At 46.1% G+C, this 24,066-nt stretch overlaps 6 protein-coding genes across 6 annotated transcripts; 3 read left to right on the top strand and 3 right to left on the bottom strand.

Annotated features, from left to right (window-relative positions):
* Positions 1-2,015: 2,015 nt before the first annotated feature.
* Positions 2,016-4,214, bottom strand: F4813DRAFT_372285 (S1/P1 nuclease). Its single transcript, XM_049244691.1, has 3 exons — positions 3,413-4,214; positions 2,660-3,319; positions 2,016-2,593 (listed from the first exon to the last, which is right to left on the bottom strand). The coding sequence occupies exons 1-3, from the start codon at positions 3,477-3,479 to the stop codon at positions 2,418-2,420; spliced, it is 903 nt and encodes a 300-aa protein (XP_049096065.1). The 5' UTR covers positions 3,480-4,214; the 3' UTR covers positions 2,016-2,417.
* A 23-nt stretch (positions 4,215-4,237) lies between these two features.
* F4813DRAFT_372280 (PQ-loop-domain-containing protein) lies at positions 4,238-6,311 on the top strand. The gene is made up of 4 exons (XM_049244690.1): positions 4,238-4,631; positions 4,708-4,807; positions 4,936-5,419; positions 5,473-6,311. Exons 1-4 carry the CDS (start codon positions 4,530-4,532, stop codon positions 5,741-5,743), a joined length of 957 nt encoding a protein of 318 aa, XP_049096064.1. The 5' UTR covers positions 4,238-4,529; the 3' UTR covers positions 5,744-6,311.
* Positions 6,312-6,568: 257 nt separating this feature from the next.
* On the top strand, positions 6,569-8,583 carry F4813DRAFT_382871 (uncharacterized protein; the record flags this gene model as incomplete). Its single annotated transcript, XM_049245864.1, has 3 exons — positions 6,569-7,391; positions 7,451-7,559; positions 7,650-8,583. 3 exons carry the CDS (start codon positions 6,569-6,571, stop codon positions 8,581-8,583), a joined length of 1,866 nt encoding a protein of 621 aa, XP_049096063.1.
* Positions 8,584-12,249: 3,666 nt separating this feature from the next.
* On the top strand, positions 12,250-13,765 carry F4813DRAFT_372277 (glycoside hydrolase family 17 protein). Its single transcript, XM_049244689.1, has 2 exons — positions 12,250-12,827; positions 12,940-13,765. The coding sequence occupies exons 1-2, from the start codon at positions 12,562-12,564 to the stop codon at positions 13,586-13,588; spliced, it is 915 nt and encodes a 304-aa protein (XP_049096062.1). The 5' UTR covers positions 12,250-12,561; the 3' UTR covers positions 13,589-13,765.
* Positions 13,766-14,952, bottom strand: F4813DRAFT_372274 (uncharacterized protein). Its single transcript, XM_049244688.1, has 2 exons — positions 14,376-14,952; positions 13,766-14,270 (listed from the first exon to the last, which is right to left on the bottom strand). The coding sequence occupies exons 1-2, from the start codon at positions 14,525-14,527 to the stop codon at positions 14,255-14,257; spliced, it is 168 nt and encodes a 55-aa protein (XP_049096061.1). The 5' UTR covers positions 14,528-14,952; the 3' UTR covers positions 13,766-14,254.
* Positions 14,953-16,846: 1,894 nt separating this feature from the next.
* On the bottom strand, positions 16,847-21,611 carry F4813DRAFT_234844 (uncharacterized protein). Its single transcript, XM_049239958.1, has 5 exons — positions 21,063-21,611; positions 20,608-20,980; positions 20,263-20,545; positions 17,486-20,205; positions 16,847-17,075 (listed from the first exon to the last, which is right to left on the bottom strand). The coding sequence occupies exons 1-5, from the start codon at positions 21,372-21,374 to the stop codon at positions 16,990-16,992; spliced, it is 3,774 nt and encodes a 1,257-aa protein (XP_049096060.1). The 5' UTR covers positions 21,375-21,611; the 3' UTR covers positions 16,847-16,989.
* Between the last annotated feature and the right edge of the window lie 2,455 nt (positions 21,612-24,066).

Raw genomic sequence — 24,066 nt, 5'->3', positions numbered from 1 at the left:
TTGCTGGGTTCACGTTAATCTAGGCTGTGATCTTAGTTAGGTTAGGTAGGTAGTTATGAGATAATTAGTTAACTACCTAGGTAGGTAGAATATTTGTGATCTCTTAACTAAGCACGAATACCTAGAACTCGAACAACAATCACTGTTCTATTCAAGTTCATTCTTATAGAGTATATCGCGGCTCAAATAAGTATCATATATATACTTTTACCCGAGCTTATTATAGTTATCAAGTATCCAAGTTAGGCACCTGTTAACTATATCAACATCTAACAGGTATGTAATGAAAATCAAATTGTACATACCATTCACCCTCGCCGTCCAATCATGAGATCTGCCCCTTCTGATCTGTCTAGACCCACCATGAGCAACGTGAAAACAAGCTTAAAAATGAAACCGAGCATCAAATGTAGGTTAGGTATGTAGGTACCTAGGCTGTCTAGATGAACGGGGAGGAGGGCTGAAGATTTGTTACCGTATTCCATAGAGCTGGGATTACCTAGGTACTCCCCCAAATATACTATGTTACCTGGTAACCAGCCCTGTCAATTAACCAGCCTTCAGAGTAAAAGTGAGACGTTATGAAGTTGTAAAACAACCTCACCGGAATAAAATCCAATCTAGAAGTAGTACTATTTTCAAATTTCCTAGAATCCCTCTATAACATCTATCAGGTAACTCAAAATTGATTTGATTTGCGATTTTATTTCCGGGGTCAAGCCTGGTCCCATAGGCCGTGCATATTTGATTGTTTAATATTTTAGTACCCTCAATCCAATAGGGGCTCCTCTTCACACAATAGCTTCCTATCAAGTCTTCTCCTTTACATAGTACACAGCCGATTTGATCCAGACCATCGAGGAGGATTAAGAATCCTCACGATACCACCTGGTGTTGTGTCCTGCCTAATCCCGAGATACTAGATTCTAAAAGCTCTGAAACAGCTCAACCGTTTTCTGCATCCCCTAAAATGTGACGCTCCCGACCCTCGTCGGCAATCTCATCCGAGATCCTTTACCAAACCATTCCTTATTTAACTTTAGTCCAGATGGGAAATTGGTCGCTTAGAACAAATGGCTGCATACGATAAAATCCACCGAAAAAGTTAGAATCCTACCAGAATTCTACCTCCGGGGGTCATGACTGGAGAACCCCCTTGTAATTGGTCCTAGCTTTAACTAACCCCTTGACAGTTCTAGAAGTCCCTCCAAATTCAGTCGCCGGAGTTACACATCCTACCCCGTCCTCACCGGGGGACAAGGCTCTATTTTATCATTAAGGTTGAAAGCAGGAGAAACATTCACATGGTCAAAGATGGGATGAAAATGACGTCTAAATATGCCGACCTTGGCTTGGAATGAAACAACGCATTCATCATCGTCGTGCTCCGCTTGGCGCATTAGCGGAAGATCTCTCCCTCTCTCTCCCTCATGGTAGGTAATGAGGATCTCTACTTGCGACGGGATGAAGAACTTCAACCTCTTAACTTGATCTGTAACTGTGTCCATCCCAATCAGCGCAATATGGCGCCTAGATAACAATGCGCATTATCTTGCTTACTCTGTGTCTAATGTTGACCTTCCTCGGTTAGAAAACTCCGATATTATTGCTAATGTCTACGCCGTCTCGGGACCTCTGAATACCTAGTCGGTGCTACATATACCGCCGGCTTTGCGCGCTTCAAGCACCGGTTTTCTCGTGTTTGACTAACCTGGGTGCCAATAAGGAAAAGGCTAGCAGCCGGAGCGACGAGTGCCCTAAGCAATCCGAGTTTGAAGCACGTCCCATAATACAATGATGAAACTCGGCCGACCCCTGATTCACGGTCAGGGTTATCACGTGGGAACCTCTTCGCAAGGAACATTCCCCTTTCCGTAACCAAGATGCTAAGAAACGCCAAGAACCGGCCACTGCAAGGGGAACGATCTTCCCGCCCAGAAAATCGAGAAGAGAGAAAAACAGAACTGCCTATTGCGTGAGTGAAGTAACAGCTTTTAGAACTGCCAAGATTTCGGGGTTCAACTTCATACTTCATAACTTCGAGGACCTAATAAATATAAATTCTTAACATGTTCCCACGCGGCGAGCGACGTCTCGAAAACTACCACATTCCCTATCGGCGACCTCGCCAAGAGGCTTCAAGCCTTGTGCATGCCGCAATAACCGGAAGAATCTAGTAGAGGAAGCTAGCTTTGAATTTAACTGGAACACATTTCGGGTTACTACATGGAGGATTTCTACGGACAGCACCCAAGCCTCACTCGTATCCATCCGCTACCAAGAAAGCAATAATATCTATTTTTTCAACATGGCAGCATTTCGCGTTTTTGGATTACATTCCTATCCCTATCGAACATATCTTTGGTCCTAGATTAACTGAATATTCTAGTTTTAGAGATCCTTTGAAAAGGCTCCTGTTACAGCTCGTCAACAGGCTGGACCGTTCCAGAGGCCTTGTCAGCTATGAGGTCTAGCCAAGTCGCGAGGCGGTATCCTGCCTTGGCCACCTGAAGCTCGATCACGGGAGCGGCTTTCTCATAATAATCGCCCGCGAGCTCCTGACCAGCAATTGCGTCAGGTCCTTCCGGGAACACTATACGAGGCCAGTCAGCTGTTACGTTTCCAAACGAAGATTCGAACTGAATACGGGATTAGTTACCGTGGGAGCAAACAATGGCATTGGATTCATTTGCCCAACCCATGGCCGTCTGGATAGGATCATCAAAACTCAGGCCGTCATTCCAAAGTTTACTGGCTGCCTCATACTTGCCCGACCTGATTTGGTGAGTAAGATTGGCCGCCCATGCGAACCCAGCCACATAAGGCTTCCTATGGATGCCTCCCAGCATCTTTTCTGCGATGCTCGTGTCCCAGACGTGGTGCAGATTCAGTTCAGACGACTCCCATTTGACGTGGATACCATTGCCGCCATAAGCAACGTTTTCCACGTGTAGAGGTTGGTGAATATCGCCGACGAAATGAATGACGAATTTAGCAGCTTGGCTTCTCCGCGACGGCCACAGCTCGGTATCGAGTAACTGGGACGTGTAATTCTGGATCGAGCTCACAACGCAGCCATCTTCCTTGCAATCTCTCTCAAAGTCTACACCGCAGTACGTCGGCGGCGTATCTTTCGCATCGATGAAATGGAAATTCTTGGAGAATCGCCCCCATTTTGTGTACCTGATGCTATCCGCCCAAGTAGCTACCCCAGCGAGGTAATGCTCGGTATCATTCTGTAGGATATTCTGAAAGAATGCAGTAGTGTCATCCTTGACCAAGTTTGTCGCTATGTAAGCCACAGTGATATGTCCCAAACCTGAGATTTGATGAAAATCACTTGTTAATTGAATAGCTCTTATAAATCGAAGGTTGAATACCTAATAAGGCAGGTAGGTATATATCTACTTACTTCCCCATGCCAGAGCACCTGGTAGTAAGAGCGTGCTCAAGACGATAGCTTTCTGACCAAGCTTCATGATAATTAAGTTAATTTATAATTTACTTAATTCAATTGCTAAATGCGAAATGGCTCTGTTTATCGTTTTATAATAATAACTTATAATAATAATAAATATCAATTATTAATAACCTCTCAAAATCAAATATGGATAAGGTATGTACCTATATAGGGGTATATGAGCTAGGTAAACACGTGAATCGTTGGTGCGCGTCTACCCGTTTTGCCCTTACGCAGCATGTCTGGATTTGGTTGTCGAGGGAACACACGCGTGACCATTGGGTCTCATATGATTTGCTGCGGTCGCAGATGACCCGGTCTATTGATGCGGCTGCGGGCATCAAACATAAGACATGGTTTAAGTTAGTTAGATGAAAAATAACCACCCATTTATTCTCGGGGTTTAACAAAAAGGTTACTACTAGACTATGGATGTGATGTTCTCCGATAACTAAACCTTCGATTTTATATCGGAGTTTGTTAATTTGAGTTCGTTGCCTGCCATACATGTACCTTATGTAAATGGTACATCATGTAGGTATGTACCTAAACCTTAAGAGGTCATGTAACTACCAAGTAGCTTACGGGAATACCCGAGATAGTACTGTGTAAGCTACCTCTGCAGGTGCAGGTGGCGTCACTAGGTACTGCGAACCCGACACTGGTTGGTTGTCTGAGGGCTGCAGCAGGCGCAGGCACAGCTGCACAGCTGCACAACCGCATAGCTTTATCGTTGGCGCTAACCCTATTCGCTGCTACCCTCTCTCTTATGCGTCCCTATCTCTGTGCGACGCTGCACAGTTACGCAGACATGCGACTAAAGATCGATGGTGCATGCGATAAGGGAAAACTTGTTGAAGCCACTGACCATCCACTGATAACCTCCTTCCAGCTGACTCTTACTAGACAAACCATCTGACTAACTGACTAACTGCTCCTGGCTGAGGTCTCCCTCTCTCTCTTTCTTTAAACCTAGTCCCTAATGTTCCAATTACCCGTCTACCTTCTATCTCCCATTATTATCTAACTATCATTATATCTGAGCATATATATTATTGCCAAGTTGAAAATGAATGTCGCTGATATGGCCTTATCGCACGGCCTCTCCGTTAATGAGATGTTGTCTGGAGTATTTGGTAGCATCAGCTTGACAGCATGGATCTGCCTGCTCGTACGTGGTTTGGGGGATAAAGAGAGCTCTCCATATATTGTATCACCCTATGGGTATTTTGCTAACTATGCGATAGCTTCCTCAGCTTATCACTAATTACAGAGCCCAGAGTGCAGATGGCCTGTCCATGATTTTCCTAGCTGTCTGGCTCTTTGGCGATCTCACGAACCTATCAGGTACGTACGTTTATAGCATTTCTGTCAGTATCCGAAAATACTAGGATAGGATTATATCTACCTATCATATATCATATATCTTCAACCATGAAGCACGTGCCAAACTGACCGTTGTCTCTAATCTCTAGGTGCTCTTGCGACTGGACTCGCGCCCACGGCGACAGCACTGGCGGGCTATTTCTGCATATCCGATGTCATCCTAATCACGCAATCCGTCTACTATAACACCCTCAACGCCCGAAGAACCCGCCAGCGAACAAGGTCAACCGAATCTGAGACCTCGGAAGACGAACCCCTCTTGCAGCCGCGAAGGAGGTCGTCTAGCGGCCTTCCAGGCTCGCACAGACGTCATTCGGTGCACCATTCCGAGTCCGGCTTAGACCCCATCAAGAGAATTGTCACGGGCGAAGACGATACGCCTGATACCAACCCCTGGTTACACAACACGCTGAGCGTTGTAGCTATCTACATCGTTGGAGCTGCCGGTTGGTTCGTGTCGTACAAAGTTGGGGCTTGGGACAAGCCTGGTGCTCCCGAAGAGCCAGCAGCTGAATCATCAGTAGCCGTCCTAGGACTTATTCTAGGATATTCCAGTGCTATTTGTTATCTATTGTACCTCTACTTGATCTCAATAAGCTCCAAAACACGTGCTAATAGAAGTCCAGTGCTCGAATTCCCCAGATAATCAAGAACTACCGGGAGAAGTCCTGCGAGGGTCTTGCTCTACTTTTCTTCCTATTGTCTCTCACTGGTAATCTAACATACGGCCTAAGTGTTTTCACTTACTCCCCAGAGCCGGAGTATATTATTAAGGCTATTCCTTGGCTCCTCGGATCTCTAGGAACGATTATTGAGGATTGTATCATTTTCTACCAGTTCAGGATCTACTCGAAAAGGGGAGTGAGCAAGGCCAACGGTACCAGCGAGGCTGCGTAAAGGTGATTGCTTGCAAAATTAGGTACCTTGGGTACCTAATGTAGGTAGGTTTGCAACGTGGTTTCGTTAACTTGGAATTGTATAGGGGTCAAGGTCATCATATTAGGAGCATTATCTAGGCGTTTTATAATAGGGGTTTTAAGTAATCCCCGGTTTAGATCTGGATAATATTCACATCACCGGAAATATACAATATGATCAAGGCTTTACGGTTCTTAACAAGTTAAATCCTCCAAATCTATACTAAAACCCGTGCGGGCTATCGTCAACGGCCCCCAACTAGTCCGTCTTCGATCAGCGATAATTGCACGACATCTAGCCCAATGAATTTAAACCGCCCCCAATAGAAACGAGGAATTCATATGATAGACAAGTCTGTGTGGCGGGTCTCATATATATATCAGCTGCATTGTTTCGTCCTATATTGAAGTGAAGGGTTGAGCTTGCGGTGACTGTGGCTTCGTATCACATATCACATCCATGCCATTCAAAGCCATAGAGTAACATAGCTCTATATTTATAGGTGTTTGACTTAGCATAACCAACCAACTAATCAGCTGAAATTTGCTGGTATCACAACATCTGCTACGTAGTATTTGGCTATGATACTGCCTTGCTGGGGGCATTGTCGGTGTTTCGCTTTAGGCACTTGGCCCCCAATATACTATCAAGGCATTATCAGACCCGTCGAATACCTAACTTTCAAGATTCACATATTCTTATATATAAGCTTCTTCTTCTTTGAGATGTGAGAGATAATCTGTCATACTTTGTATGCTTACACTGCTTCTCTATACTATTTCACTATTTACTACTTGTAGCACAATGCTACCTCAACCTGTGGACAACGAAACTAGAATGCACATGCCTATTGATCATAGCCAATCTACGGACGACGAAACGCCAGGCAGCTTGACGGCGGGCTACAATTCAGAAAACAGCCGTGCATCGGCGGGTATATCCCTTCTCACGCCGTCAGAACAAACCATCAGAAGCCGTATATATTTTTCTCATGTGGAAGATATTCAAGCCAACATGAACCCCAGCCCAAACCCAAACCCCCAAAGATCAGGCGACTCGGGAAGCATACTTAAAGAGGACAAGGTTGCATCAGAAGCAAAAGTAGAGCGCTTAAGCACAATTGCCTCTTGGTGGTGGTGGTGGGAGATAGGAGGCTCGGTTCTGAGTCTCGTTAGCATAAGCTTAATTATCCCTGTGTTGAAACAGGTTGACGATCAGCCAGTTGAAATGTGGCCGTATTCTATCCGACCAAACTCTATGGTAGCTATTCTCACCACGATCACCAGAACAGCGATGATGATTCCTATCGCGTCTTGCCTCAGTCAACTCAAATGGGACCATTTTCAATATCGAGCCAACCCACTCCATCACTTGCAGCTCTACGACGATGCAAGTCGAGGGCCATGGGGCTGTTTTTTATTGCTACTCACTGGCCGCCTCAAAGCTGTTGCAGCATGGGGATTGGCTCTAGTCACATTGGTTGCACTGGCCATCGAGCCGACAGCCCAGCAGATGTTAGAGCAGCAGAGCAGGCAGGTACTTTTAACAAACGTCACGGCCCAAGTAGGACGAGCTGGTAATTATACGTCAAAGGCTGTATGGTCTAATTCGATACAGATTTACAGAGGTACGTCTTGGAATCCAGTTCATATTGGGGGTTCGGCAGTCTAATAAAATAGCATATAGGTCCGCGTGATCCGAATCCTGACTTATTGAAGCTTCAGACGACTATTGCGAACGGCGCCGTAGGTTCTGTCCAAGAAGTTAACTTCTATTGCCCCGAACCAGCTGCGAAGTGTACCTGGGATCAATTCGACACATTAGCTGTCTGCGCTGACTTTAAAAACGTTACCAATATTGTTAACAAGACCTGCTAATCTAACAGGTATCAATACATGTACACATTCGAATTCCCCCAAGGAGAGCCCATAGAGATGGCATGGCAGAGGATAAACGGAGGCAGCTCGCTATTCAACACGTCACGAACCTGGAATAACTTAGACGGTGTTATAGAAGGTGTGCTAAATGGTGTTAACAATACAGATCAAAGCAGTGAAATCCCGTTCACGAACGCCGAAGCCTTCACCATTACCTTGGATTTCTGCGTCGGGACCTACCACAGTGTTGTCGCAACGCCCGCCGGGATCCAAGAGGCCAACTATACCACCGAAAAGCTCCTCGGCTATGACTGGTCTCAAGAGGGAGCCGGAAGCCCGTCCCTTTATTTCACATACGACACGTTCTACACAAACTCTTCTAGGGAACTCTTCAACATAAGCGTCTCCTTGCGAAACGGGCTCTTCGAACACGTCAACAGGCTCTTCTCAACGGGTCTAACTTCGCCTCTAACAGACGAAGCCGCCAGCGCGGACTTCAGCTTTGGCGAGTTTATGTACCACGCGAATCTAACCAATTTCACCAAGAACATCGAGGACACTCTCTCGAACCAGATACGCAGTTCCGCACCCGGCGACAACAGAGACGCCCTGACGTGGCCCGGCCAGGCGTTCCACCAGGAGACATACTGGCACGTCCATTGGCCGTGGATTATCTTGCCGGTAGCCGAGGTCCTTATAACAGCGGTGCTGCTTTCCGTCTCCATCGTGCTGACCAGGAACCAACCCCTTCTCAAGTCTTCGCCGCTAGCTCTGCTCTTTCACCCTCTTGACGGCTACGGAGGGGACGAGCCGGTACATAGTATGAGAGAAAGCATTGGAAACTTAGAGGAGCTAGCGAAAGGGGTTTATGTGGAGTTTAGAGAGGATGACTATGGTTTGTTGAAGTTTTTCCCTGTGGAGGATAGGGGTTTGGCGAATTAGATCATGGTGCTATTGCTTGTCATGGATGTCCTCTTAGATGGTGTATATACCTGATTTAGAAATCCATTGCTTGACTCTCTTATTGGGGTTTGTATTTTACTTCGACATATTCTTTGCCCGAGTTTACGAGGGATATTGTCTTGCTAACCTCGATTTCCTCTTTGGGAATCCCTTTTTGGAAAACTTCGACTCGAGAAAGGAAGTTCATCTGTGCGCATTTTAAGCGGTTTTATTGGATGCATCCCTAGAAAAGCTGAGAATAAACGGGTCTCTCACGTGTTTTTCAAGTCTCCACTTTCATCTTTTCTCGAAATACGTATCTTTTTTACTTGACTTTTAGCCCAGCCCAGCCCGGCCAGCCACGGTCACCAATACAATACGTAGTAAAAGCCTAGGTTCGAAGCCCACACGCCTTTTTTTTTTTTTTTTTTTTTTTTCTATATATATTTTAAAAAAAAGTCGATTCAAGGTTGATATTTGAGTTTGAGGTTTCCGGCAGTAGCGGCACGTGATCTACGTATATGAATCGACTTATAACGTAAACTCGGGCTATTGTGGCGCACCGCAGGGGTGCCCTCATGTTTGGATATGCTACAGAGACACGAGTGTAAGTCCCACCCATACTAGCGAATCAAGGCTTAATGAGCACTTAGTACATACCCTTTTAGGAACCACCCAAGAAATTCAGCCAATAAGACACAAGAGATATTTAGTATTCGACCATCATCAAGTCTAGGTTTCTTGATACAGTATTATACCTAGGGTTCTAACCATCAGTTATTCAAGGTGATGCCAAGCTAGTAACGATGCTACCATAAGAGCCATCGCCCATCATTATTCAAACCTGTCAACAGTTCTGGCCTTATAGATTAGGAATTACTTCGCGTCAAGAAAGATTTAGCCCAATCGAAGCTTAGTTTAGGAGTCTACCAATGATTCACAAATAAATATAAAAGATGATTATCTTGAATTCATCTACATAGGTGATCTAGCTGCAATTTCTAGCGCGGCGAAATCATTGCAAGTGACTCTCTAATAGGTGGAATAGGTGGCATCTGCCATATAGGTAATTCATGGGTAGGTAGGTACCTATGCGTCGTAGTATTCAGGTATAACTAACGACCAAGTGCCCGTGCAACCCATCCTTGTTGCTGCGTTGGTGGTTGTGGGTTTGCACGGCAATTCTGACAAAGCTCATGGGACTCAAGAACCGACTCGATCATTTCGTCGATGGGAGACGGAAACATGCATTCGGGTTGTGTATGGTCTGGACATGCGTGTGTGGTCTTCGCAATTACGGATACATACACATTGTGGCCGCAGCTGTATTTCATACGCTGGCTTACTAGTTTACACATGGTGTCTGGTTGGCGGAATGGCGCAGGTGTATGGCGGTAATCCGTAGGAGTCCTGAGGAAAATGGCGTGTTGGCGATGCCAAAGGGGTATATAGGGTTGTTGGGCTGTTGGTGGACGAGGAGAGGTAGTTGATTGACCAAGCGGGTTGTTGATGGTTGGAAATCTTCCCTCTGCTAAGGACGGCGCGAGTGTTTAAATATATCCTAGGTATACATAAGAGGTATCTACTCAAATTAGATATATAGGTAGATATATTCAATACCTAAGCAAGTAAATAAGCAAGTATCGCTGCAATTAGAGTCATTCAATTGCCTTTGTATAGACTCTACTTCTCCTAGGTCCCTAGTCATAATCTTCGTGACGTGGCATAGAAATAACTGCCAATAATTGCCTGACGCTGATACTTAGCGTGAATGGGGATTGAACTACAAGCATTATGATCTCGAGGCACCGAGTATAAAACTTAGAGAGTAGGCTGGCTACGTGGAGATTTCTTTGATCGCAATTGGTGAATTTGTAACCCGATAAATTTATCACATTGTTGAAGATTTAATAACTATCGCAGCTTCAGGGTTTGCGCGTGAAAGTATTATTCCCTCCTCCTGCAGTGAGGAAGTCATTAGATGATGGCCTACATAGGTCACAGGTTATTGGTGAATTCCGTAAAGCAATGATACTGCCCTATAATTCACTGGGGTATAAAAAAGAATTTATATCACCTAGTGTAGTCGGATAACTACTATACCACGACTATGGGTGGTGTTCTTATAAGTAAAAGGATGGAAATAGGTTAAACTATACAACACCAAGGCACTTGAGCGAAGGATGGCTAGTGAGTATGGATTGTCATGTGTGACTAACACCAAAATCTAAAGTCTTAAGCTTTATTGAAATGTGCACTTAGCTAACCTAAGGCATTACATGGATGTCATTGTCACTGAGATCATAACAACTGTGCAGTATTATTCCCAACATCCAACATTAAACCTCAGCAGCGCCGTCTGTCTCCCGCGTCTAGATTACTAGGTAGCTAGCCCCCCTTTTGACATCGCTATACGCCCGCCGCTAGTACACCAACAGAACTTTGTAGATTTGTAGGGAAGGGTTCGCCGTACGTAAGGTTTTCGTGGGGGTATAGTCGTGCTCGAGCGCCATCCGAATATCGACCGAGGGGGACCTATAAAGCCATGATGCGTCAACTAAAAGGTTAACGTCTTGTAGGAATACCCAGTTCGTAACAAGGGCATTCATCGCTATAAAGCTCGTGCCCGTTGTTTTGCCATCATTGTAGTACCCACCTGATTACATGTTGCTTAGCAGCAAGTGAGAAGGCGAGGGTCGTGGGACAAGGTTGTCGCTCGAGGGGTCGTCGACGTCGAAACAGAGGGCCGGGGGATACTTGTGGGTTCTGGAGATGCTGGGTTGGTCTTCATTTAGTAGCATTGCCTACCTTGAAGTGGGTTACTGGGGGCATCGCTCAGAGGGGTTGTTGACATCGACTTATGATGATAATCGTGGGGGCAACATAGGCAGGGAATCGCAAGATCTCGTCGCGTTGCCCAAGTTATACACGCTGGACTGAAGTCGAATATCAAACTTGGGGTGTAGAGGTGTGATGGACAAAGTCATGTATGAAGTCGAGGCAAGAGATAATGAAGAGGGATGGCCAATGAATGATGGAGAATGAGTGATGGGTATTGATAGATGGATGAGGGAACGGGACTTGAAGATTGCATGTAATTAGAAGAGAAAAGAGAGATGGTTCGAGCGGCTTTACTTATACTCATCTTAGAGATAGGCGACTTCTTCAGGATATTTATTGGAAGGGATATATCATGATCACTCGTGTAGCTCTGTTCTACATAATAAGACTAAACTACTACTTTTCTTTACATACTATGAAGGTAGAGAAGCAACAAACATATAACTGCCTACTTTTTTCTTTCCTGTTGCTTTTTTATAAGTATAACTGATCACGATATGCGACTTGACATGGCCTTGATGACTTGCTGGTTGTTTTTGGGTAACTCCTCTTATAAAATTTTGTATAGGACTTAAGGATACTACTATGAGACTCTACTACTATGTAACTTAGTATTGAGTAACTGGTGATATTATTATATAACTACCTAGGTAAGGATATTATATAAGCAGGTATGATACCTTGCAGATGTACCTATTTCCATGTGGAATTGGGAATGTGGGGATTGATGCAGCTAAGACTTTTAGCGCAGGAGATACGTACCTAGGTAGGTACCCCTTTTTTTATTACGGCGACCCCTGCTCGAAACATCCAATTTCAGCTACGAGAATCGAAGCAGTCGTGACATTCAAGTTCTCTTCTATTTTCTTATCACCACAACTACCAACCACCAATTCGTCATTCTCTTTTCTGCTTTATTTGCCCTTCCCCCCGCCGGTTAGCTGTAGTCTCACGCTCTTTCTTGTTTTCGCGTTGGCCCGGCATTTCGCTCCTTTTTTTCAAGTTAGCATTGCTACTTATCTACTTACCTACTCACCGCCTGCTTTCCGAACGAATAGGAGATACCGATATACCCCTTTGAAAGAATCTACGCGTTCGAGCGAATCGATTTGATTTGGAAATACTACATTCAGCACCATGCGTTTCTCGACCATTCTCTCGGCAGCCGTGGCCACTGGCCCAATCGTGGCGTCGGCCGCAGGACAACTAGGATTTGCGTTGGGCAACAAGAAGGCCGATGGCAGTTGTAAGGAATCGAGCGACTACGCGGCTGACTTCGCCGCTCTGACAAAGGAGACGAACGCCAAAGTCGTTCGTATCTACGCTGCTTCCGACTGCGATGTCGCGAAGCTGATCCTGCCTGCTGCTAAGACGGCTGGATTCAAGGTTGTCCTGGGTATCTGGTTAGTAACGTGCCGTTTTATTAACGCCTTTGTATTTGCTGTAGTCTGAAAATAGACCTCAAGCCAATTTGCGAGAATGGGGGATACAGTTACTAACGGTGACATCAATTAGGCCCGACACAGATGAATCCTTCAAGGCCGACAAGGCAGCCGTCGTCGAGTTCGCGCCAAAGTACAAGGACCAGGTATACGCCATTACCGTAGGCTCGGAAGCCATGTACCGTGGCAACTTGACGGGCCCGGAGCTTGTGTCCAAGATCCAGGACGTCAAGTCGGCCGTTGGAAGCGGCTTCAAGATCGGCACGGCCGACTCGTGGAACAAGTACGCAGATGGCACGGCCGACGCCCTCGCGGAATCCGGTAGCGTGGACATTATGCTATGCAACGCCTTCTCGTACTGGCAGGGCCAGGTGCTGTCGAACGCGACAGGCTCCTTCTACGACGATATCTTCCAGGCGTTCGGCCACATCCAGGAGAAGGCCGGCGGCACCGACAAGATCGAACTCTGGGTTGGCGAGACGGGCTGGCCTACCGGCGGTGACAAGTACCAGAACGCGCAGCCCGGTGTCAAGCCTGCCTCGACCTTCTACAGCCAGGCCGTCTGCGGTATGGTCGACTGGGGATTCAACGTCTTCTTCTTCGAGGCCTTCGACGAGGCCTGGAAGCCCAAGGCTATTGGCGAGGATGGCTCCGTTGCTGACGAGACCTCGTGGGGTGCCATGACCGACGACCGGACGCCCAAGTACAGCCTCAAGTGCTAAGCCTCCTTTCTTGTTTTATTCTGCTAGTAGATGGGGATGTGCGTAAGAAGGGACGTAGGGAGCATATAGGCGCTGATTTTAGATGTCGATTGTAATTATATGTTGTCATATACCACCGCTAAGTAAATGTCGACGGCAGCCGATATTATAGGAGATATAGAACATGTGATACCATATAATTTTATATTCGCAATTATTTATTATATTACCTAGCAACACCTGTTTGCTGAAGACTTGTCGCATTATGTACGTACGTACATATGGACGGCAAGATGTGTTTGTGTTAAAGGGCCATGCGAAGTGTTTCTATATATCCTAGCATTCTTTGACTAGAAGCACCGTCTAGACATTTGCCATGGATGTAGATCAGAACCATTTACAAATTGCGAAGTAAATTTTGTATTTCCCGGGTTTAACGACGAAAATCAATAAACAACCCCAAACTTGAGCTTGAACACAATGCCACACATTCATTCATTACTGAATTTCACAACCACAAGTATTCCCTCGCCACCTTCTCCATGTAACCGTTAATTTGACTGTATCCAAGCGACCGAAGTAATCTCTTTCGAACTTCCAGATCTATCTATTTACCCAACGCCGGCGCTTCCCTCGTTCGCTCCTCGGAGCCAGATCTATTCCAACGGGCCTCTCGTTCAAGACTCGTTACGAGCGGAGGGGGCTGCAAAGGGTTACGGTCAGCTGAAATCTATCTATTTTTTTTTCTCACCCCTAGGTCTAATGGTGCAGGATGGAGGAGAGAGAGAGAGAGAGAAAAGTTGCTTACCCGCAGCCGAAAGGAGTCGTGCGGCCGAAGAAGCAGTCGTTGCTCGCCTGAGGCACGACCTGGTTCTGGAAGATAGGGGTGATGACTACGCCGGCACTGACGAGGGTTGCGCAGAGCGCGGCGAGGAGCGTTGTGGCGAATGCGGTCTTCATCTTGGATGATTGTTTGGGGGGGAGCGGTTTATTGTCGATCTAGGTGTGTATGTATGTAGGTATATATGGTATGTATAGTATGTATGGTATGTACAGGATCGCAAAAGTGGTAGATTGACGATGGTTAAGATAGACAGACCAGCTAGGTTAGCCCTTTTGTTCAGCGGGTTCGTCTGTCCGTCCGAGCGAAGGTACGGGGTGTGGGTTCTGTGGGTTTATTAATCTCGTGTCGCGGGCTTCCGAATTAAACAAGGTATACGATAGTTGGTTGTAAAAGTAACGATTGTGGGTGAGCGATGACCAGATCGCAACGTCGATTATCAAAATCAGAACCTTTAAAGAGCGAGAAGAGAATTTGTGGAAGTGATGTGCGGAAGAGAAACCCGGCTGGAATTGGCAACTTCGCGATAGCAGAGGACACAAGGGAGGGAGGAGGAATACCTAATACCTAAATCCATCATATGATCCATGTTCCCTTCCAACAAGCCACGCCGAGGACCTAGGACCTAAGACCTAAGACCTAAGACCTAACGTTCCAGTTCCAGATCCAGATCCAGTTACAGTGCCGCGGGTACTGTGCTTGTTACCATTGGATCCCTTCAAATGAAGGGGATAGGAGGGAAAGGAGGGAATGCATTACAGTGTATTGGCTTCCAACTGTCGACAATAACACTGTATCCCTAATAAAAACCCTGGCTCCGCATCTAAATCTGCGACGAATTGCGTTGGAGAACAACGGGGATGAACCAAGTTTCATCAGGGCGAGACGGACCCCAGCATGAATAGAGGCACGGATTACCTGTTAGTTATACATATTTACATATAACTATACCTACCTAATGTTTTTCTACAAGAACGCAAAAAGATTATTATTAACCTACCTAGTAGATATGGAAATATTATATGTCAAGAATTGAAGCTACTCAATTGCTATTTAGTCTATCGTGCTTACGAAGTAGTTTGTCCAGATCAACTCGACTATATAGGTACACACCTAATACGGAATACAGCTTAATGTGAAGCTGGCGCGTGAAACGAGTGACGCTGTCGCCATGCAAAGGGGGAGAGGGGGAGCAAATCGTAAGACGACTAGTCCCTGATGGTACGAGGTGGTTCTGCTCCGTCTAATAGTATTAACGACACATATTCTAGCTGGAAGCTTATGAAATGCCATACTCGTTTACATGTTAGAAAATACAGCAGCGTATTGCTTAGGGTTTCCGTTTAACTAGCACTACGTCCCATGTATAGATATTAGCAACTCTTTCGGTTGAAAACATTAAATGAAAAATATTTTAATCGTAATGCGGTAGTCGTGCTTTTGGCACCTAAGATCAGACGTACTTAGGTTAGCGATATATGATAAATATATGTGTATGGTGAATGAGAAGACGGGTAGACTGAGAAAGTTTACTAGACATATGCTGGATATTTCTAGTCACTATGATTATTAACTTATTAATTCAAGCCGAATGATTCATCAATATTGAACTACTCCCACATCGCAATCACTACATTTTAACCACAACGCGGATGAAGCGTCCAAATCCAGCGGCATGTATGTCGCCGCCTCTCTCCTCTAGGTATCACTTCCTCCACCTGATCGCCTCCTTGACACTATTCCAGCAGCAGTTGTAGTAGCGATAATGTACATTAACGTTAGGAAGGGCTATCGCCCTCCCTAGTCATCCTGCGCGTTCACCACAGCATCCCATGAAAATCTGCGTATTTCTCAAAAAAAACAACAACCAAATAACAACAGAAAACTTATGACATTCCTGAACCAAATCAACTCCATGGGGCATCGCAATCGGTCATATCTTCGGAACAAGGTCTCCAAATGACGACGGATTGGAGAGTTTGCGTGGGGGTTACAGTTCATTCCGTCTTCAGCGCAGGAAACCACATTTAGAGAAAAAAAGGGGGGGGGCTGAGGGATGAAAACAAGATCGTCGTCCTGGAGACTCAAAAGAACGCTAGTAGGTAAGCCTACGAGTCGATATGCTGATATAGCGCAAAAGACATGCTGTCCCGAGCTCAAAGTATAAGAACCGAACCGAACCGAATCGAAATAGGAAGTGATGAATCGTAAAAAACGAATGTGTTCTGATACACATCGTAGGTGCTGTACAAGGGTATTATTTATTAGGAGATTGACAAGGCTGGCGATCAGCATGTTTCCCTAGGAATTTCGCGGTTGGGTTTTCGAAGACCAAGGTGTTTACGAGGCATGATTGCCCTGGGCGGCCCCTATATTGTCGGTCGCGCGCTCCTCCGCGTCGAGCCGCTTCCTCCAGTCAGCTAAGCTCTCGCTGAGACCGACAGCCTCGCTCTCTTTTTTGGTTCCAAGTCCTTCAAAGTCGAAGTTGGCTGAAAGTCGATAGTTCTTGTTTGTCGCCTCCCAGTGGGACCGTAACATATCAAGTTCGTTAGCTAAATCGTCGAGAGCAGTGCTGTTTCTATTATCGCCAACACCGCCAACGCCGCCAGCGCCGCCGTAGGAGCTTCCCGCCTCTGAACTCTCTTGCCGAGCATGACCCAAGCCGCCGTTCGGATTAGGAGCGCCGATATTCATTTGATCGGTGCTTATTCGACTGCGTCTCCGATAATTATCAACTGAATTTTCTACCTGGTCGAGTAGTAGACTGACTTTTTGTTCAGCATCCTGCACTCGCTTCTCTAGGAGGGCATTCTCCTGCTGCATTTGCTCGAGCTCCTTCTCTCGGATGGTTAGTTGCTCTGCAACGTCATTATGGGATTTGGCTGTGCTGTCACGCTCTTGATTGGTAGCATCTAGCTTCTTCCGCAATTCCATGAGTTCTTGTTCAAGTTGTGCAGAAGTAGACTTGACTTGTTCCTGGAGTCCCTCTATCTTATCCTCTAGCTCCGAGCGCTCAGCTTCCCAGTCCGCAGGCGTGGCATTGTCATGGAGGCCGGAACGTTCCTCTAGCTCGATATTTTCGTTCTTCAGACGGTTGTTCTCAGATTGAACTTGGGCAAGCTCTTGCTTCATCTTCTTAAGCATCTTCTCTGTGCCCTTAACATAGTGGACGGCGGACTGGTAGTCGTTCTCTAACTGGACTATTCTGTTACGATAAGTAGCCTCGGATTCTTGAATTTGGGCGGCAAAAGTCTGCTTTGTCTCCTCGTGAGCAGCAACTGCTTGCGCAAGCTGCCGTTCAAGATCGTTGGTGCGAGAAGGGTTAGGCGAGCCAGTTCTAGAACCCATCTCTCGCACTCGAGCAAGATTGGTCGGGCTAATGCCCCTTTCAGCCAGAATATCTTTCAGGGTATTATGCTGAACTGTTATGGCGTTGGTCTCGAGCTGCTGGTTAGCAAGCTGGTTCTTGAGATCGGAGTTCAAAGCCTGAAGCGATTGTGTTTCCCTCAAGGCAGATTGCAGTTGCCGACGAATTGATACGCCTTCCCTGCTGGATTGTTCCTGGTATGCTTCAAGTCCCGCGATTCGTTCCTCAGCGCTTCGGAGCTTATCCGAAGCAGCGTCTGCCTCCTCCCGGTATTTCTTGACAAGATTGTTTGCCGCCTCAACTTGACCTTGAAGCACCACAATACGTTCAGCGTCAGCTCGGCTTCCTTTGCTGGGATCCTTGGCAACCTTTTCTAGTCCGGAAATCAAGGCTTGCCGATGTGCATTTGCTTCAGCTGCATGCCGCTCCGCGAGTTCCTCTGCATCTCGCAGCCTCTGCGTTACGGTCTCCAGCTCAGCAGCATGTGCTTCATGCTCTGCCTTAAGCTTGGTGAGTTTGGATTCGATTGCTTCTCGCTGAGCCCGTTCCTCATCGAGCTTCCGCTCAAGGTGAGCACGCATATCTGCAGATGCTACCACAGCTTCTCGAAGAGACTCTAAGGTCTCACTATACTCTTGGGAGCTATTGCTAGCTTCGTTATATTTGCTTTCGTATTCATCCTTCTCGATGCGCAGAAGTTGCATAGCAGCAATCGCTTCAGCACTGGCAACTGATTGCTCTCGCGCCTCACGTTGGACCATGTGCAACTCTGCCCTTAGCTGTTCAAGCTCTGAAGATGTTTGCTGCTTGTACGCTTCCAATTCAGCTATACGCTTCTGAGTAGCGCTTAAGGTCTCATCTGCGAGCTGTCGCGCTCGTCTTTCCGCCTCGAGGTCTGAAGTGGCTTTTGTGATATTGTTCTGCAACTCTTTTTGGATGTTTAGTGCTGATGCGAGTTTCCTATTTAGCTCTGAAGAACGATCGCTACTATCAACATCTCTCTCGCCGTCCAGTTGCGGCGTACTAGCTGCGCTTCCGCTTTGCGCTGCTATTTTTGCCTTGGCATAAACTGCTTCACGGACGGCAGCATCACGCTGTCGTTCTACCTCAGCAATTTGTTTTGCTGCAAGGATCGCTTGCTTATCGATGGAGGTTTGGACGTTAGCCAGCTCCTGTTTCATAGCTAAGAGCGATTCAATGAGCCGCTTATCATCATCATCGAATGTGTCCGCGGCTCGAGATTCGAGGGTAGGACTAAGAGTTGCGTTTGGTACATATCCAGCTTTGCGGGCTAACTCCAGCTCAGATGCGTACCATGCGGTCCGATTGCGGGCGATGTCAAGTTCTTTTAGCAGAACAACGGTCTGAGAATTTCTATTCGAAGTTCTTCGTGACAAAGGATTACTTGGTTGCCGGGTCGGTGGAGGTGGAGAAGACGGGCGGTTAGCCACAGTTTTAAGTGTTGGCTCCGTGCTGCTGTCTACGGACCCTTGACTCCGGGCCTGACGCGACGACATCCTTGACTTCGACTTCTCTTCTATTTGATTTTCTGACCGCGAACCACTCCTAAGGGCTTGCTGACTCGGTGTTCGCCTCCCATTCACGACTGGAATTTCTTCTCTTACCAGTTCTCTTGGTATGGGGGACTGGCTTTGACTGCTGATACCAGGTGAACCGGTACCCGCAGTTTCCCTCTCTATTCTTTCGATAGATGCATTTCTAGGGCGGCGGCCGTTCGCGTTTCCTTCAATACTTGGTCGAGGAGCTTGACCCGGAGGTGGAGGGCCTGAAGGAGTAGAGGTGCCTGCAGCTCTTGGAAGCTTCGATAACCCATTACTGACAGGCGGGGGCCCAGTCATGTCGATGCCGGTGCCGATCTTTCCGGAGCTATTTGTTGGGCTGTTAGGGCTCGCTACTCGTTTCGAATCTGATCCAATAGAGCCCTCGCGAGATGGTGTCTGTCTGACTCCGGGGACGTCGCTACCGCTTGGACGCCTTTGCTGAATCTTCTGGGTGGTAGACTGTATTTGCGCATCGTTGGGATACCGGATTTTGGTGGTGTCTAAAACATATACAATCGAGAGATCGCTGACCTGAGTTGGAGTCGAACTCGGCTCGCCCCCAACTACAACGATCGACTTTCCTACAGATGTCATACTATGACCAGATCGAGGCGACGGCGAGGGTCCCATATTCTGAAAAGTATACCAACGACGAGACGTAATTCGGAACGCAGCCAAATCGCCTAGATCAGCACCTTCTTCCGTACGTCCACCAAAAATATACATAACATCGTCTACAAGAGCAGCGGCATGTCCTTCTCTGGGGACGGGAATGTAACCTATACAGTCCAACTGAGACCACTTATTGACTGCGGGATCATAGCACCATACGTCGTTGAACCACTGAAAGCCATTGGTACCGCCGAACCTATTATAGTGAGCCTTTAGGACCTATAGCTGCGTAAGGGGTGTATATAAGACTTACAAGTACATCTTATCGTTAAAGGTGACCATAGAATGATTAGTTCTGGCCGGTGGTACCTTGCCTTGCAGCGCGCCTCCGGTTTCGGTATTCTCGCTAAGCACCTCCCATCGATTGTTAGGCATTTGCAACTGGTTAAGATCGAAGGCCGCTAGATCATTCATGAAATAGCCTTCAACTTGACCACCAAAAATATATATCTTAGACCCGACGATGTTCAAAGAGTGGCCGTAGCGTCCTGACGGTCGAGGACCAGCCGGCAGAGCTCTCGACCATTGCCTTGTGGCTAGAGAGCCAAGTTAGCCTACATCGATGAGAGCGGGATCCGGCGGGGTAATAATGTCTTACAAGTATTGAGAAGATATAGAGTCTCATCCAAAATATCCGTCTCGTCAATCTTGGTATCGCCGCCGTATACAATAAACGCATTGCCAACTAGGAGAGACGCGTGGCCAACTCTTGGTCCGGGCCCCTCAGATGTTGCAGCGAGCGGATAGCAAGACATATTCCCTCCAGCTTCAATTATCCATAAATCACCTTTGACGGTCGAACTATTAATCAAACCGCCCATAATATAGATATCGCCTTCTTTAGACGAGACGGAATTGACCGCGGCTCCATATCTCGGGAACGGACTGGGTATAGATGCAGTGAACGTCAAGCGTCGTTGAGACCAAGGGTATAACGAGGAATTCGCGCCTTGCGGGGGAGTATTGCGGAACTTTTAAAGCAACATTGTTAGATAAACCAAAGGGGGAAAAAGACGCGGTTATAGTAACTGAATTAAAACGAAATTAACTTACAGGCAAATCGCTGCCGGCCTGCTGCTGTTGTTGCTGCGACTGGGGCGGCGGCGGCTGTTGCTGTTGAGGTTGCGGTTGTTGCATCTGCAGTGCTAGATCTTGGCCACGGCGAGCGGCATGCTTCTCAGCATCCGGGCTAGGTGTACTTTCGTCAAAGGAGTTCAAACTTCCTGTTGGTGTTGACCGAGAGTGCTTCTCCTCTCGAGCAATGCGCCCGGCAGGGCTTTGGACTGGAGGTGACGATCCGGGACCCCCATCGCGGCTTTGGACGTTCCTGTCCTGGTTCTTCTTGGATTTGAATAAGAAAGCCATAGCTAGTTAATCGAGCACCCACCCTCGAAGGGACCACGGTTGAGGAGTGCTAAGGCAACGTCGTCGCAGAGGCGACAAGGTGTTCTATGGTTAGTATCGAACACAGGTTACCGGTAAGTAGCATGCGATGGATCGGCGAGTGGACAGATTAGCTTGATGACCAAGCGGAAAACGAATGTATGAAGAGTTCGTCGCGGTAGGATTCGGCCTTCGAAATGGCTGGGGTTGATAACATGAGGTTGGAAATATTGAAAATGGGTCCTCAATCGAAATTGCGCCGATTGCCCGTGTCCTGCGCAGCCTCTCGACTTTTTATTTATTTTACCCCTTCCTTTTCCAGCTTGTAAGCCTTCCTTTCCTCTGTTCCCTTGTAATTGTAATTGTTAATTGCTCTGTGCAAAAAATAAATTCCAGAACTTGGATAGGCGCGAAAGAAAACAGTTCTAAATCGTGTCGAGTTGTTAGGCTATTGAATTAGGAGTATTGGATTAGGAGCATGGACAAATGAAGGGTTAACGGATCGAATGTTGCGACGGCTCGATTGTTCTGTGCCACTGATGGGTAATCCCTTTCGAGATCGTCGGGGTTGTGCAATTGACAGTGTTGGTAATGTACGGATAAATGAGTTAAAACTAGAACATTATTTATTGTTACCTTGAATTTCCAAATACTATTGCGTCCTCCACAACCGTGGCAATTTAGAACATCGCCATCAAGAAAAGAAAAGAAAAAGGGAGTTGAATGAATGGATAAGAAAGAGAGAAAGTTTGGTTTGATGAGAGAGACCGCACTGGCGACGAGGTTCCTGCCGGGGACCGCATACAACCAAATTTCCATAAAAAAAAATCTCTAAAGTTCCCCAGGACTGTCACCACCAAGGGTCGGGTTATGAGGGGGAACTGTGCCTGCGCTAATTCTTAAATTGGGTTAGTTCACTGTTATGCTGTAGACTGTTATTGGGCAAGAAGTAGCTAATTTAGGAGACACCCATCTCTCTAAGTGGGTTAGCGGCACTAAAGGTACTAAAATAAATGAGTATGATGAGCGGTACTAATACTAATACATATAATGGACATAATGAATGCATTAGGTGCATTTGAACTCCTGAAATTCTACCTACCTACATACCTATGTATAGATATATCTACCTATATACCTGCGGCTGCGTTGGTTTAGTAGTATTCTATCATAACTATCGTAAATATTCTGACTAGAATTCTATTTACTATTATACGGCAGCCCTTTATAAAGACTTTAGATTGTGACTAGACAACCCCTCGGGGTTGGGCTTTGTTAAATACCTAGGTTACTTAGGTAACCGAGTCGTTCGATATAGGGGAAAGGTACGCATGAAAGATACGTACTAATCAAATCGAGAAAACACGCTTACAGACTTATTACTTAACTACCACTTATATCAAGTTCTAAGCTATTTGAAGTGTTATCAACTCCTAATTAATTCGGTTTATATTTATGTTCAATATTTTCTAGGTAGATGATCTCTCTATTTAGCTAACATGTCAACACGTACACTTATATACGCATGAAGATATAGGTAGACTTACTATACTGTGGCGTGACTGCATGCCGAGATGGTAGATGGTTACACCATTAGATGAGCAAGTGTCCCCAGACTCTTTTTTAAGTGCAACCTAGGATATCGTTCTTAGCTGCACTGACTTTGAAGATGTGAGACCCCTTTTCCCTTTCCCATATTTACAGAACCCTTTTTTAACTTTTGCATTGTATGTACATTATGTATGCATACCTATTCTAAGGTATAATAATACCTGAGTACACTGTGAGATAAACGGGTCACCCTAAATAGGCAATTTATTAATAGATACAGGTATGTACGCAACTATCAATTTAAGTTACTATGTACTTAAGTTAATGGACCCTAGACTGCTGGGCAAGGCTGGATAGATATACCTTAGCGAGGAAGCCATGTGGATATGTGCATGCGCGTTTTGGGGACGTGCAGATCTTAATGGGCCACCTGAAACGCAATAAATTATCTAGCACGTGAACAATACGCTTGGGTAATATATTGAGAAAAAAAAAAAAAAAAAAAAAAAAAGGTAGAAAAGTACAGCGTGTTAAACAACTAAATCATCAACTTAGGAAATATAAAAGGACTATTACACCCGAACTGCCCCAATCGTGTAAGGCTAAATATCTGCTGTATACAGATGCATTGACGATGATAAAGGTGTGACGAAGCACCACCCGATAGGCTTTAGCTCTGTCTCCTGACATGCCCAGCTTTTAATGGACTTGTCTTGTCTTGATGCCTAAGTGAGCAATGACCGAGCTGAAATGCTATGGATCAACTGCGGCTGAGAGACTATAACGACTTAGAGAGTAATGTTATTTGAAAATTAGAATTATCTAACTGGCTATAGGAAACATCAATGAATTTATCGTGAGCAGGTAGGTTAGGTGATAGGTAGTGTAAGAGGTTGGATGACAAACGCTTACCCCTATTGTCAATTACCTAGGTACATAGGTACATAACATAAAGGAAGAATTTTAAGTTGGAAGCTGTTCTCAAATTATGTATTTCGTCACTGGCTTCAAGTGGGGCATCCTTAGGACTAATATGTACCTTAGGTACCTAAGATACTTACATGTAGGTACCACATAACCTCAGTCCCCACCGTCGTTCCGGGTGTACCTACCAACCAGAGCA

The sequence above is a fragment of the Daldinia decipiens genome (genome assembly GCF_022478715.1).
Source record: "Daldinia decipiens strain CBS 113046 unplaced genomic scaffold F4813scaffold_40, whole genome shotgun sequence".
Classification (NCBI taxonomy): domain Eukaryota; kingdom Fungi; phylum Ascomycota; class Sordariomycetes; order Xylariales; family Hypoxylaceae; genus Daldinia; species Daldinia decipiens.
This window is presented reverse-complemented; position numbering and strand designations above follow the sequence as displayed.

Coding starts and splice junctions, on each gene's coding strand:
- F4813DRAFT_372280 (XM_049244690.1), top strand. CDS start 4,530: ATGAATGTCGCTGATATGGCCTTATCGCACGGCCTCTCCGTTAATGAG. Junction 4,808..4,935: donor CGATCTCACGAACCTATCAG/GTACGTACGTTT, acceptor TCTAATCTCTAG/GTGCTCTTGCGACTGGACTC. Junction 5,420..5,472: donor AGTGCTATTTGTTATCTATT/GTACCTCTACTT, acceptor ATAGAAGTCCAG/TGCTCGAATTCCCCAGATAA.
- F4813DRAFT_372285 (XM_049244691.1), bottom strand. CDS start 3,479: ATGAAGCTTGGTCAGAAAGCTATCGTCTTGAGCACGCTCTTACTACCA. Junction 3,320..3,412: donor AGGTGCTCTGGCATGGGGAA/GTAAGTAGATAT, acceptor ATCAAATCTCAG/GTTTGGGACATATCACTGTG. Junction 2,594..2,659: donor TGCCATTGTTTGCTCCCACG/GTAACTAATCCC, acceptor GGCCTCGTATAG/TGTTCCCGGAAGGACCTGAC.
- F4813DRAFT_372274 (XM_049244688.1), bottom strand. CDS start 14,527: ATGAAGACCGCATTCGCCACAACGCTCCTCGCCGCGCTCTGCGCAACC.
- F4813DRAFT_234844 (XM_049239958.1), bottom strand. CDS start 21,374: ATGGCTTTCTTATTCAAATCCAAGAAGAACCAGGACAGGAACGTCCAA. Junction 20,546..20,607: donor TCTATATCTTCTCAATACTT/GTAAGACATTAT, acceptor TTGGCTCTCTAG/CCACAAGGCAATGGTCGAGA. Junction 17,076..17,485: donor CAACCGTCTGAAGAACGAAA/ATATCGAGCTAG, acceptor CCTAATCCGAAC/GGCGGCTTGGGTCATGCTCG.
- F4813DRAFT_372277 (XM_049244689.1), top strand. CDS start 12,562: ATGCGTTTCTCGACCATTCTCTCGGCAGCCGTGGCCACTGGCCCAATC. Junction 12,828..12,939: donor AAGGTTGTCCTGGGTATCTG/GTTAGTAACGTG, acceptor GACATCAATTAG/GCCCGACACAGATGAATCCT.